Genomic DNA, 15,063 nt, shown 5'->3' with positions numbered 1-15,063 from the left:
AGCCTCCTATACCTGACATATGAGAAACACATTTTTATTTTTATTTATTTATTTTTTAAAGATTTTATTTATTTATTTGACAGAGAGAGACAGAGAGGGAACACAAGCCCGGGGAGTGGGAGAGGGAGAAGCAGGCTTCCCGCTGAGCAGGAGCCCAATGCGGAGCTCGATCCCAGGACCCCGGGATCATGACCTGAGCCAAAGGCAGACACTTAACGACTGAGCCACCCAGGCGCCCCGAGAAACACATTTTTAAAGGTTGTTCCCTCGCCTAATTCTAATGAATTTGAAGACATAGTTCTCTTTTTCCGAAGGTAAAACAAGTGTTAGCAAAGGTAAAACAACTCCTGTAAGGAAAATTTAATAATCAGTGCCCAATTTAGGGCACATTTAAGCACACATGCTCACTGGATCCTCCCAAGCTCAGGGATCAGCTATATCAGGTCTTTTCTCATGGGGAGAAGTGGCTAAAGGATCGAAAAAGAGGCCAAGAGTGTTCATTTAGCAAAGTCCCTCGACATGGAAAAGTAGAAGAGTGGAGGATAAATGCCCTCCCCTCATATTGGAACTCATTGTTTGTTCCTTTTTTTTTTTTTAAGATTTTTTATTTATTTGAGAGAGAGAGTGAGCGAGAGAACACGAGCTGGGGTGGGGAAGGGAGAGGGAGAAGCAGACTCCCCGCTGATCAGGGAGCCCCTGAGATCATGACCTGAGCCGAAGGCAGACACTTAACTGACTGAGCCACCCAGGCGCCCCTCGTTACTTGTTTTAATTTTTTTTAAGTGAGCTTGGGAGAAAAATCTTATATATATGTTACATGTACTCCCTTTAAAGTAGAGATTTTTATACTTTTCTTTCGGGCTACAGGTTCTTTAATGGAGCAGCCAATCTGTCAGCAGACCTGGTTTCATCTAATGATTTACAGACCCCAGCTCTGAAGCCAGTGAAACATTCCTGCTGCCCAGGCATTGAGTATAGTACAGCATCCTCACCATGTTGGACTTTCTAGCTGAGAACAACCTCTGTGGCCAGGCAATCCTAAGGATTGTTTCCTGTGGCAACGCCATCATTGCTGAACTTTTGAGGCTTTCTGAGTTTATTCCTGCCGTGTTCAGGTACAGAGACCGAGCCGATCAACAGAAATATGGAGATATCATATTTGATTTCAGCTATTTTAAGGTAATCCTCCTCCATAGCATTTTTACCACTGTATTGTCTATAAAAGCATGCTTTCTCTGGGAACCATGAGACGCTGAAGGGTGAAGTAATTATGGAGAAAGAGTTAAAAGAGGAAAGGTTTTAAACCAAATTTAGTATCAACGAACTAACTTGAAAATAATATAAATGTATTGTGTGGAAGCCCTAACATAATATATTCAAACTTTTAAAAAGATAACTTTGGTGTAATGTATTTCACAACAAAGTACCCCACACTTAAAAGCATGCTAATCATGGTTAGAGTTCAAATTCATTTCTTCCAAAGGGATTTTGCATCTAGGCTTCTGTTATCTTCATTACCTTCTGTTGCTCTGCTTTCAATTTTCGATATCCCTTTTAAGGCATAAGAGCAAATGTTTAAAAGACTATTTAGAAATTGTTACCCACAGGTATGCTTTTATTGCCATTTCACATAAATGTGTTTTTCTTCTCAGGGTCCAGAATTATGGGAAAGCAAGCTGGAAGCTAAGCCAGAGCTACAGGATTTAGATGAAGAATTTCGTGAAAACAACATAGAAATTGTGACGAGATTTTATTTAGCATTTCAAAGTGTGCATAAATATATTGTAGACTTAAACAGGTATTGATTAATTTAGCAATAGCTTATTCTGATAGTAAATAGTGGGAAAGGGACATGCCAGAAAATGTGCATCTTTCTGAGTTACTGCACAATCTCCCCGCCTCTCCCATGCCTCTCCCATGCATAATTGTCTTTTCCTTCCTCTGGCACTAGTCATCTTAAGTATTTTAGAGTTTTATTATACTTTCCTTCTCTTGTGAAGTAGTATAATAATCTTGGTTTGTACTAAGTCATATGGCTTGCTTTCTTTTTTTTTTTCATTGACGTATAGTTGACACACTGTTTCATTAGCATCAGTTGTACAGCCTAGTGTTTTGATAACTCTATGCTGTGCTCACCACAAGTGTAGCCACCATCTGTCCCCATGCAACGCTGTCACACTACCATTGCTATATTCCCTGTGCTGGACCTTTCATCCCCACCACTTACTCATTCCGTAACTAGAAGCCTGTACCTCCCACTCCCCTTCACCCACTTTGCCCATGCCCACCGCCTGCCCCCGCACCCCCCGCCCATTCCTCTCCCTTCTGGCAACCATCACTTTGTTTTCTGTATTAAGTCATATAGCTTTCAATCCTGTAGTTTATGACCATATTTTAGTATCTTATATATGAGGAGAGAAAGGAACTTATTTTTATAGCATTGGTAACCATAGCTTCCTTCTTATCCCTAACTACACAGTATTCTCTTCCTTTCAGCCCTTAAGAATTCACTACTCATCAGCTTTTAAATTAACTATTCCATGTTTTTATAGCATTACTCCTAAAATATTTGTAATTCATAAATCAAGACTAGGGATTACTTGGAGTAGCCAGTATTAGCAACCTGTGGCCCTAAATGACTATGATTTCCAGCTCACAAGTGCATTCTTAAGAGCACGAAGGGCCACAGACTATTTGAAGGCCAGAATGCCTGGTATCTTGCCTTATCTTTTAAAAATCTTTACATTCCTTCTTCAAAGGTGTTCAAGTTTTCATTAGAATGAATAACTTGCTCTGGGGTTTCATTTCTAGATATCTAGATGATCTCAATGAAGGTGTTTATATTCAGCAAACTTTAGAAACTGTGCTTCTCAATGAAGATGGAAAACAACTTCTAGTAAGTAATAGTAACCATTTAAAATAGAAAGTCAAGAATGTCAAGCTTAGCATCACTTTTTTTCCTGTAAGTCCCAAAGACATGCGAAGTACCCTTCTTTAAAGAGAAGCAAAATAAACTGACCGTTATCTTCGTCCAATGGACAGTATCTGAATTTAGAACATAGTAGACTCTGAACAGAATTACAAGTGAAGTAGAAATTGTGTGGAGGTTATGAGCTTCTTCCTCAGTGTAACAATCCTATCTTATCTTTCACATCGCAGACATCTAGCCTTAGAAATTAGTACGTAATAATCGTTTAAGAAATGTTAAATAAGTAAAGGATTTAGAGGAACTCCATTTGGGGTCCCAAGCCAAATATCAAAAATAGGCCACCTGAAAGGTAATCACTGCAATTTAAATTTATTTCACATACACTTTTCAAAGCCCATTCTATACAGAAGGTGAGAACCCTTTGGGGAAACCTGCATTCTCTTTGTAATATAAAGCTTTGAGGAAGAAAGGGAACAAAGTGATTCTTTTTAATTAACCCTCGTCAACTTCATTCCAAAAGAACATATACTCCTGTGAGTTTGACCACCTTCTTCCTCTCTTCATAGTGTGAAGCACTGTACTTATATGGAGTTATGCTGCTGGTCATCGACCAAAAGATTGAAGGAGAAGTCAGAGAGAGAATGCTGGTCTCTTACTATCGATACAGGTATCCTGGGGCTGGGACTGCACCCTCCAAAAGCACTGCTATTGGTAAAATGCAGTGTAGGTTTCCATACTACTTGTACTGGGAACAGCAGTGATATGATCTAAAATGAAAAGTATGGGGTCCTTATGTCTTCTGAACATAGTGTAGAAATGTAACGATTACTCTATATTTTATATCATCACCATAATAAAAGACTATATGTAATATAATCTATATATTATATGTAAAAGAGCCTCTATATTATAGATTATTAGAGATAAATAGATTATCATGTCCACGGTGGTACCTCAGTTTTTTAAAAAAAAGGAATCTGAATTTTCTTTACTTTAAAGATAGATAAATTGGGGAATTTTGGAAGTCTAATGAATATTCTTTTTTTATGTTTTTAAGTATTACTCTTTGGCGGGTGTAGGGAAACGAATACATTTTCTGTTGTCATTTTTAGGTTGATGACTTTGAAAAGGTATCGCTCTGGGTTAGGTGGGAAGTGAATTCTCACCCGTATGTATATGTGGAAACAAAAACAAACAACAGCGCATATCACGATCACGTGTTTTGTATGTCTGTATAGAGCTGTGACTTCAAGAAGTAGGGTCTTTTGGGCGCCTGGGTGGCTCAGTTGGTTAAGCAACTGCCTTCGGCTCAGGTCATGATCCTGGAGTCCCGGGATCGAGTCCCGCATCGGGCTCCCTGCTTGGCAGGGAGTCTGCTTCTCCCTCTGACCCTCCCCCCTCTCATGCTCTCTCTATCTCATTCTCTCTCTCAAATAAATAAATAAAATCTTTAAAAAAAAAAAAAAGAAGTAGGGTCTTTAAATCAGAAGCCACCTTAAAGCTCTGTAATTCCAGTATCTACCACACAAGTTTCAATTTATTGAATTAATGAGTCAAAATCGGGATACAAGGTCAATGTTAGAAATAGTCACGATTCAGGGAAGAAACAGATGATAAGCAGGAATCAGGAACATGGGTTAAAAGATGCACAGACTTGAGTTAACATTCTTAAATTTAGAAATTAGGGTAAAATAAATAGGGCAAAGGGGCAAATCCTCGACAGAGAGGGATCGTTGGAGACATCATCTCTTCAGCAGCAGCTGGGACTGCTGCCTCGTCAGCCGTAAATTCACTTCAGGCTACTCAACTAGCCTGTTTCCTTCAGCTTCGTGAGTATGTGAGGAGAGTGCTCACCAGCGTGCGTGATTTATTCACAGCAGTTTGGCCACGAGCTGTTTTAATATCCATGTTTTTTACAATGAACTTTGAATGGCCTTGCATATATTTCCAAAATTACATGGAAAAACAAAAACAGTAAAGAAAATAAGAAGTAAAAAAAAATAAAAGTTTGTTTATCAAGCCCAGCTTTGACAATCCGGCTTTGTCCCTTTGGGTACAACAGCTAATTCATTAGAATGTGAGGATCCATTACTGCAATGACACTGAACAATTGTAAGGCAGAGTTGTGGGAAAGGAGATTCTTACATCAAATAGGAGGTCATCTTCAAATCTAAGATTCTTTGAGTCTCCCTGAGGGATTACTACTCCACACCACCCTGAAAACCACAGATGTTTTGATGAAATCTCTGTAGAAGGTGCACCTTGCCAAGAAAGAACCAGTTATTACATATCCCACTTTAAGTTGACATCACGTTTTAAAATTATTTTCTAACTTACAAAATGTTGCTGCTGGTTCATGTTCTTTCTCTGCATTTCTGAAATCCAAAGAGCTCTGAAAAAAAATACATGCGTACGTACACACACGTATACATGCACGTAGTAACTCCTTTGGCAGCAAAGCTGATCTAACCTGAAATCATCTGGAGTCAAAACCTGTCAGAGCAGATGCAAGCCTATAGGTAGTCCTTATTTATCTCACTTGTGTGACTATTCATAAATTTTACTGCAGAAATATCAGTGTGTTGATCGTGTAATGCCAATTGAGACCCTACTAGAGTATATATCGTATATACCCTATTAACTTATTATATTTGGAAAATGCTGCAATCTGAAACAAATCCAGCCCTAAGGATTTTAGAAAAGGGATTGTGGACTTTAACATAGAACTAACTGTATCTATGTATAGTTATTTTATGTATAACTACATATATATATGTATAACTAATACTGTATATATGTGTATATACATATCTATATATATATGTATGTATATATATGTAACTATGTGTATATATGTATATACATATATATGTATATGTATGTATATGTATAACTATATATACGTATAACTATGTATATATATGTATAAGATGTTCGAATCTTATAAGTGTACTATAACAGGCTTTTTGAAAATGTAATTGTGACTCTTAGGGATATAAATTGACCAAAAGTCTTATCTGAAACTACATAAAGTCAGGTTATAATGAAATTCTGCTTTTCTTTTTGGCTTTTGAGTTTTTAATATGTGCGGTTTGTCTGGCCCTTTCTTCCCCATTGTGAACATGGCTCAGTGCTGCTCGATCTTCTGCTGATTCAAATATGGATGATATTTGTAAGCTGCTCCGAAGTACAGGTTATTCCAGCCAACCAGGAGCCAAAAGACCACCCAACTATCCCGAGAGTTACTTCCAGAGAGTGCCTATCAATGAAGCCTTCATCAGTATGGTCATTGGTCGACTGAGATCTGATGATATTTACAACCAGGTGGGGATTAAACCTGTCAAGATCTTAGTATTTAAAAGATTGATTTCACTTTCCTCCTCAATTACTCCTTCCCTTCCTTCTTCCTCAAAAGAATAAAAGCAGTTAAAAAATTTCAAATTTGGGGGGCTGTACTATGGGGTGATAGAGGAAAGAGGGACAATAATTTGGGCAGAATTAGAGATTTCAGGGAGAAGATGGCATTTGATCTATATTTGGAAAAAAAGATGCATTCTTGCAGTCATTCATTCAAGAAAGAGTTATTGAGTGTGTGTTACGAGCTTGCTGCTGGGGTCCATCGCTGATGAAGGCAGGCTGTGGTCCCTGCCCATAACGACCTTGTAGCTGAAGGAAGAAGATGGATAACTAAAGGAATTATAGCAAAGCAAGGTGAGTGTTAGCTTAGGGGAAGCAGAGGGGGCCATACAGCATACAACAGGGGCAGCAAGATTGCCGGGGGGGGGGGGGAAGGGGGGGCGGCAGGGTGTGGGGTCTGTCAGCTCTGAGAGGTCATCTGTGATAGACACAGATGTGGACAACTAGCAGGACACAGGGAGTTACACATATCTTTTCTTTTCTTTTTTTTTTTTTTTTTTTGAGGAAAAGACTTCAAATTGCAGCAGAGTCAAGGGCGAGAAGGAAGAGAGTGCTGGGTGGTTAGCAGTAAGAAGGCAGGCCCTGGTTACATTGTATTCCTTACAGTGCTGCCCTCTGAGAATTGCTCCCAGGGCCCAGGACCCCCTGTTGGGAAACGGCTACATCCTAGAACCTGATCACTTATCCAGCACACGTATGAATTCAGATGTCAGCAACAGCTGCCTCTCCGGGGGGTTGTGTGTGCTTTGCAGGTCTCCGCATACCCTTTGCCCGAGCACCGCAGCACGGCCTTGGCGACTCAAGCTGCCATGCTGTACGTGATCCTCTACTTCGAACCTTCCATTCTTCACACCCACCAAGCAAAAATGAGAGAGATTGTGGACAAATACTTTCCAGATAACTGGGCAAGTATTACTATCAGTCTTTTTTTTCTCTGTAATAACCTTGTTAGGGAACCGATTTTCTGTTCTTTTGGCCTTTAGCCCACAGGTCATAATTTTGCAAATAATGAGACATAAAGTCACTTAGATAAAATTACTCTATGTTGAGGATCTTAAATCATAACATGAGGGAATAAGTCAGTAAAACTTCCTGAAGAACCCAAGGGTTTTTTTTTTTCTTAAATAGATACTGTCAAGGTGAAACCATGTATTAAAATGTATCTTGTTTTAGTTGCTGAGTTTGTAACTGTTTCATAAGTATTTCTTTTTTCTGTTCCATGACTCTAAGCTTACAGAATTAACCTATTATTTTATGAATAGGAATTTTACTTCAATAATGTTTCATCTACCTTACAGGGCTGTTAAGGTTTATATTACTGCAGGGATGTGTTTATCTCACCCAAAAATATTAATTCTTAAAAGAATAAAGCTGACAATATACTCAAAGTGTAGATGAGATGTTCTCTTTGTACACAAAGGTTTTAATAAAGTACAATGAAGTGGATCCTGTTCTCAGGTAGCAGATTCTATTTCACTTCTTACTGGCCATTGAATCGCAAACTGTGATTAGGGAACTGTAGGAAAAATAGCCCACAGTGAGGAGATGATGCTTCCTATCCATGAACACGTCATGCTTACAGGCTAGGAGCCGAGCAACCAGGAGGAAAACTCTGATAATCTGGTTTCATTTGCCTAAGCTTAATAAAGAGTTTTGACCATAGTGCTATAATCAGGGAACAGAAACACTTTCAGTGTTAAGGAAGGTCAAAATCCAGTTATATGATGCTTATAAGATACACTCCTAAAAAACACCCCTGGCACACTAAAAATAAAGGAATTGGGGCACCTGGGTGGCTCAGTTAGTTAAGCGTCTGACTTGGTTTCAGCTCAGGTCATGCTCTCAGGGTTGTGAGATCGAGCCCCAAGTGGGGCTCCACACTCAGCATGGTGTCTTCCCTCTCTCTCTCCCTCTGCCCCTCTCCCTGCTCTCGCTCTCAAATAAATAAAATCTTCTTTTAAAAAAAGGAACTAGAAAGAGAGCGAGAGATTCCAGGCAAATGCCAGCCAATGAAAAGCCAGTAAGAAAATATTAATATCACACCATAGAAAATGTTAAAGAAAAACACTAATAGGGATAAAGAGGGATCATATATGATTTTAAAAAGAATAATCCAAGGTTAATTAATAAATTCACACCCAGGGAAATACTCTAAATATATAAAGCAAAAACAAAATAACATGTAAAAATTGATGAAACCATAATCATGATGGGAAATTCTAAGATACCTCTTTCTCTATATACTCCTGCTCTTTCAAAAATCCGTAAAAATGTACCATGTGTATTTGAAAGGATATGTATGAAAGTTGGGAGACATCAGTTCACAAAGTCAACAAAGTTTAAAAAAACAATGTTAGTCTACAGACTGTATTCTCTTACTATAGCATGATTACATTAGAAGCCAACGCTTAAAAGATATTTTTAAATGTTTGGAAAAAACATATACTCCCAAATAACTTTTGTGTTCAAGAGGAAATCACAATAGGACACCTGGGTGGCTCAGTCGGTGAAGCATCTACCTTCGGCTCAGGTCATGATCCCGAGGTCCTGGGATCGATCCCCACATCAGGCTCCTTGCTCAGCACGGAGCCTGCTTCTCCCTCTCCCACTCCCCCTGCTTGTGCGCACGTGCGCTCTCTCTCTCTGACAAATAAATAAATAAAATCTTTTTTAAAAAAAGAGGAAATCACAATGTAAATGAAGAAATATGTAGAATCACACAACATCAAAATACTACAAAAGCGAAGCGCATGGGAATGACTAAAACTGTTCTTCAAGGTAAATGAAGTAAATGAAACCTTAAATATGTTTATTTAAAAAAGAACAGGGGTGCCTGGGTGGCTCAGTCGTTAAATGTCTGCCTTCGGCTCAGGTCATGATTCCAGGGTCCTGGGATCGAGCCCCACATCGGGCTCCCTGCTCAGTGGGAAGCCTGCTTCTCCCTCTCTCACTCCCCCTGCTTGTGTTTCCTCTCTCGCTGTCTCTCTCTGTCAAATAAATAAATAAAATCTTAAAAAAAAAGAACAATTAAAAATAAATGAATTAAAGGGCTGCCTGGCTGATTTAGTTGGTGCAGCATGCGACTCTTGATCTTAGGGTTGTGGGTTCAAGCCCTACATTGGGTGTAGAGATGACTTAAAAATCTTAAAAATAAATAAAGTTTTAGTTGCATAAAGGCTGAGGTGAAAACGTTTGAGAAGACCACTGCTCTAATGTGTTTTTCTGTCAACCCTGATTTAGTCATTTTCCCATGAATAGCTCTTATCGCCCTTGTTCCAAAATGCCCCTAAAATAGAACACTTACCTCTGTATTTTGACAAATCGTTGGTTTTTCATTGCAGTGGAGTTTGAACTAGAAGGAGTGGGCAGGGTCTTCTGTAACTTTGCCTCCAAGTGAGTACGTATTGAACATGCTGGATGAATGTGTCCTCTTGCAGGTCATTAGTATTTACATGGGGATCACGGTTAATCTAGCAGATGCTTGGGAACCGTATAAAGCTGCAAAAACTGCTTTAAACAATACCCTGGACCTTGCAAACGTCAGAGAACAGGTAGGTGCTGGCCAATGCAGAAGGATTCTCATAACAGCTGCAAGCCTGCTTCGGGGGGTTAGGGAATGAGGAGAGTTCCCAAGGAATTTGGAAAATGACCACATAGACATTTTAAGTGCGGTGATTAACGAAAGGCAAATTTGTGCATCCTAATAAGGTAGGTAATTACAGATTTTTAACTTGCACGGTATATGTAAGTGGGAGACTTGGGTCCTAAGGTTCGACATCCTAAGATGAATCAGTATGTCACGTGACCCTAACTGATTTCACTTATTCTTGCTGAAGTCTGTGTCCTTGTGGGCAGAACGGCTTTGACTGATAGCTGGAATTTTAACTTTTCATTAGTAGGATGAATATTGAGGATGGTAACTGAATGTACACAATACGTCCTGTCACTGTAATTTAAATTTGTCCTCTCTGATGTGTGAAAGAAGCAACAAAACTGGAGACATTTCATCTCCTTAAAGTTTAAATGGTTACATTCTCTCTCTTTGGTAAGAACACAAGGCAGTTATCCTCAGTTTGTTTTCTATGATTCTCTTACGATTTGTCTCCCTCTCAGATTTCATCTCGTTTTATTTTTCCCTCCCTTCCCCTATGATCCCGTTTTGTTCCTTAGTTTCCACATGAGTGAAATCATAATTATCTTTCTCTGGTTGACTTATTTCACGTAGTATAATACCCTCTAGTTCCATACACCTCATTGCAAATGGGAAGATTTCATGTTTTGGATGGTTGAGTGGTAGTCCATTGTATATATATGTACCACATCTTCCTTATCCATTCACCTGTAACTGGGTGATGGGCATTAAGGAGGGCATGTGATGTAATGAGCACCGGATGTTATATAAGACTGATGCATCATTGACCTCTACCTCTGAGACTAATAATACATTATATGTTAATTTTAAATAAAAAATAAATTAAAAATTAAATAAAACACACAAGGCAGAAGGAAATTCCTAAGTAAATAGAGCAGTGAAAATCTCTTTGTTGGGCGGTATCCTTGACGTTTCTAAACACTTACCTTCCTCAGCTCGGTTGTCTGAGTTTTTGAGTTTTCAGCGCAGATAGAACAGCATTGACTCAAAGAACTTCAGCATGTTTTATTAAAGTAAATTGAATTCCATCAGTAATGCACAGAATAATTTCAGTGTTGGTATGTGTCCAAGACACGTATTAGAGAAAGCGGCGCTTCCAATACTTACTGGTATCAGAGCATTAATGTTTCACTACTAAAATTACTTTTCCAAAAGTGCATTTTCTCCTTGGTGCCATTTTAAGAAGATCTTCAGAGTCCTCTGATGAAGCACCTGGTGATAGTTTTAAACTAACCTGACTAGGCTAGTGATGTTTAACATGTAACTCTTGCTTCGGGGAAAGCAGAATGACCAAATTTCCAAAAGGCTGGTTTGAAAATTCACTTTTGATCGACTGAGGCATATTTTTGTTGTGCTTTCATCTGCCTGTAGAAGTCTCTTCTCCTGGGTATTTCTGCTCTGCCTGCTTTGCCAATAATTATGGGAAGAATAGGCAGTTGAACTTCTGCTTTTATGTTTCTTTTCCATCCAAGTTAAGAACAGAAGGGGCCCTCGGAACCACTTGTTCCCGATTCTCTGGGTGACATCTGCAGAAACCAGGAGGGAGAGGTTAAATCCAAAGTCACACTATCTAATCTAATCATAGCTGGAGGTAGGATTTAGGATTCTCTTGGTTCTGAGTCCAACGTCCTTTTCAAAAATGTCCAATAAGCCACTAGCCTTTGAGCCTTACCAACTGTGGTCCATATGTTACTCATCTCCTATAGAAATGTTACCATTTGTCCAGGCGTTCATCTGTATGGGGATTTGTTTTCAAGGAACATCACTGTCTCTTTTTGAAAATGTAAATTCAGTTGCTTTTCCTTTTAAAAGTCAAGCAGATATGCTACTGTCAGTGAAAAAGTGCATGCTCAAGTACAACAGTTTCTGAAGGAAGGTTATTTAAGGGAGGAGATGGTTCTGGACAATATCCCAAGGCTCCTGAACTGCCTGAGAGACTGCAACGTTGCCATCCGATGGCTGATGCTTCACACAGCCGACTCAGGTAATGTGCAAAAGGCGTGCCTTCTGCATGGCTCCATATAAAGGCTTGCAGGATTAAGATATGCTCCATGATGCAAAAATGGTTTAGCCTTTGGAAGAGAATCAAGCTGCTGCCTTTTTTTTTTTTTTAGATTGATTGGTTCATTTTAGAGAGACGGGGAGAGAGCATGCGTGTGCATAAGCAGGGGGAAGGGGAGAAGGAGAAGAAGAGGGAGAGACTCTCTAGCGGACTCCCCACTCAGCACAGAGCCTGACACAGGCTTGATCTCAAGACCCATGAGAGCATGACCTGAACTGAAACCAGGAGTTGGACACTCAACCAACCGAGCCACCCAGGCACCCCGAGAATCAAATTGCTTTTTAAGTTAGTCATTTTTGTGTCTACTTAGACAAGTCAGCTGCCCACCTGAATAGTCCCTTTGTCAGGTTAGATTATCTGGCATTATCCCAGTGGGTCCAGGGTAATCACAAGGGTCCTTGAATCGGCAAGAGTGAAGCAGAAGAGTCAGAACCAGAGAGGTGGCATCATGAAAAAGTGTCAACAGGCCATTGCTGGTTTTAAAAATGGAAAGGGGCCACAAGCCAAGGAATACAGGTCGCCTCTAGACGCTGAAAAAGATAAGAAAACAGGATTTACCCCAGAGCCTCCGGAAGGAGCACAGATCTACGGACTCCTTGATTTTACCCCGGTGAGACCCATTTCAGATTTCTCATCTCTGGAACTATAAGAGAATATATTTGTGTCTTCTTAAGCCATTAAGTTTGCGGTGATTGGTTACAGCAGGAAACTAATACGAGAGCCAGTCCAGTAAATAAGAGCCAGATGTGCAAAATGCATCTGGCAGGATGTGGGATTTGAGTCCAGAGCAGGAGAGAAATTTTACTGGTTGGTGTAGAGGGGTGAAGGTGGTTGGGGAAGGCTCCACACAGGACACAGGAGAGGACTGGCCCCCCTAGGATTTTGAAGTAAAATTCTAGACTGGAGAAATGATAGAGAAGAAGGTATGATTTTGGAAGTACAGAAAAACATGGACCCACAGAGTTGATGAACAGGCTAAACCAGAGTGCCTAATAAAGGTAGATTGGGGGAAAAAAAATAAAGGTAGGTTGGGTGTCACGTTTTCTGGTCCACAGTCTTGGAGACGCTATGGGCCATCAAGTTCAGTTGCTTTACAGATTGTAGGAAATGACTCCACAGGGTCCGTGAGCCTGTGACTTAAAACAAAAAACACCTGGTTTAATAGAAACATAAATAGGTTGGACTAACCCGAGCCAGTTCAGAGCTGACACAGTTCCTTGTACTTAGTAAAGGCTGGATCGACGTTAATGAACTAACGATTTCACTCATCTGGAGCACATGCACTTCCCGCTCACAGGTGTGTCATTCAGCAGCCTGGCCAGCCTCCTGCTTTTTGTTTTTTTTGCCAGCAAACTTTGCTTGAGAGCCACCCTGAGACTGGCACTGCTTTCAACAGTTGTTCTTTCGGATGAGGCTGTGCCTCTAAAAATACTGCCCACTCCAGAGTATTCTGCAGCCTCCCATGGTAACACAGTAGCCCGTAGCCCGACTCTTCCAGGCAAGATGTTCTTCCCTCTAGCTCCCATTTGGTTCCACGTCCTGTGAGTGGTCAGCAGTGAAGACAGCAGGTGGACTTCTTAATCCTCTGTATCTCTGAAAATATATGGACTTTCTTCTCAGCCTTCTCTTTTCCCACTAGAAATCTCTAGCTACGAAATCTTTCTCAAAAGTGCTGCTTCCCAGTTTGGTTTTTTTTTCATTTTGCTTTTTTGCCTACATCCCTCTCCAATTTACAGTTTGCTCATAGCACGAATACCATGGCTGAAGTTTAATCATCTACTGGATCTGGTTTTAGGTGGTCATGTTTCTTTTTTTTTTACATAAACTCCAGTTCTAATTTGAGGATTTTGCTCTACTGACTCAGTATTGAATCTTCTTTACCAAAGTCTTAACATGCTCAAGCATGTAAACAACTCAGACCCTCGCTTTATCCTATCATAAAACCAGCGGTGAGTTTCCCGTGACTCGGCCTCATCATCCTCTTCCCCACGACCGTGCCTGACCCTGTGCCTACACTCTGGGAGCCAGGAGTCGTGTCCTGGATTTGCACCCTTGCAGGAACAACAGACAGCGTTCTGTGCATTTATCTTCAGCCACATCTGTTTTCCATTTTTGTGCCTGGCAATTGTCTGACCTGATTGCACAAGGTCATCATTTACCAGAAACAAATGATTTACCTATCTGACTATGAGTCATATGTGGGAAAAGTAACTGCTTATTTAGCTTTTATGGTGTCTCGGTCATGATCGGCAGGATGGAATGCGTATTCTTTATATTCCGTCCTATTGATCTGTTGGAGACATCTCACCCAGGCTTTGGATGCGTCCCCGGTGTCTTGCAGCTTTTGAAGAAACATGCTCAGAGCCAGCCTTCCCCAGGCAGGGCTGCCCAGCTTCCGAAGTCCAACCTGAGGCTACCATGCTTCTGAGATCTGTTGCCTCAGTTCTCCGAGTCTGCATTCTTGCAGGGTCAGAAGTCACAGATGGCATCCGGCCCTGAGGACGCTGGAAGTAATCATTAATGCAGGGTGATGTTCCCTATCCAAAAACGAAAGCAAATTAGTCTCAGAAGCTTTCTTGTTCAATCAGAATTAATACAAAACAAGTGGAACTCTTCGTAAGTTTGATCTGTTTGATTTCGTTTGTTAGGCAGATACGAAGCTGAAAAAATTGTCTTCTGTGTCATCAGTGTTACCAGTTCCAATATAGCTCTTCCTAGATAGTTGTGATGAATGCATAATAAATCCGCTCTGCAGTTTCCCATGAAAACTGAGCCCTTTTCCAGGTTGTCATGAGCCTCCTCCTGATGGAACAGCTTGGAAATCAATGTATAAAATGGCCATCTGCAGGCTTCACCAGAACTGAAACACCAAGAAACACCCCTGACATATATCACACGGTCCTTCTATATATGCTGGGCATCCTGGGATACCACTGAGGGGCTCAGAAAGCAAGAAAGCCGTGTGACACCAGAGCAACAACCAGGGACCTTGAACCTTATCAG

General features: G+C 40.4%; 1 protein-coding gene across 3 annotated transcripts in view; it reads left to right on the top strand.

Moving 5' to 3' along the window:
• Window positions 1–15,063, top strand: part of WASHC5 (WASH complex subunit 5) — a 58,852-nt gene that overhangs the window by 4,542 nt on the left and 39,247 nt on the right. For all 3 annotated transcript variants that reach the window (XM_031034765.2, XM_006739561.3, XM_031034766.2), the window contains exons 2-9: window positions 868–1,179; window positions 1,653–1,798; window positions 2,812–2,896; window positions 3,496–3,596; window positions 6,061–6,253; window positions 7,099–7,251; window positions 9,784–9,897; window positions 11,811–11,982. In XM_031034765.2, coding sequence (XP_030890625.1) covers window positions 994–1,179; window positions 1,653–1,798; window positions 2,812–2,896; window positions 3,496–3,596; window positions 6,061–6,253; window positions 7,099–7,251; window positions 9,784–9,897; window positions 11,811–11,982 — 1,150 coding nt within the window. In that variant the 5' untranslated portion in view covers window positions 868–993. The remainder of the gene's footprint in view (window positions 1–867; window positions 1,180–1,652; window positions 1,799–2,811; window positions 2,897–3,495; window positions 3,597–6,060; window positions 6,254–7,098; window positions 7,252–9,783; window positions 9,898–11,810; window positions 11,983–15,063) is intronic.

Source organism: Leptonychotes weddellii, chromosome 4 (genome assembly GCF_054177405.1).
Source record: "Leptonychotes weddellii isolate Sample4059 chromosome 4, ASM5417740v2, whole genome shotgun sequence".
Lineage (NCBI taxonomy): Eukaryota > Metazoa > Chordata > Mammalia > Carnivora > Phocidae > Leptonychotes > Leptonychotes weddellii.
The sequence above is the reverse complement of the archived record's forward strand: the minus strand, read 5'-3'. Positions and strand labels throughout refer to the sequence as shown.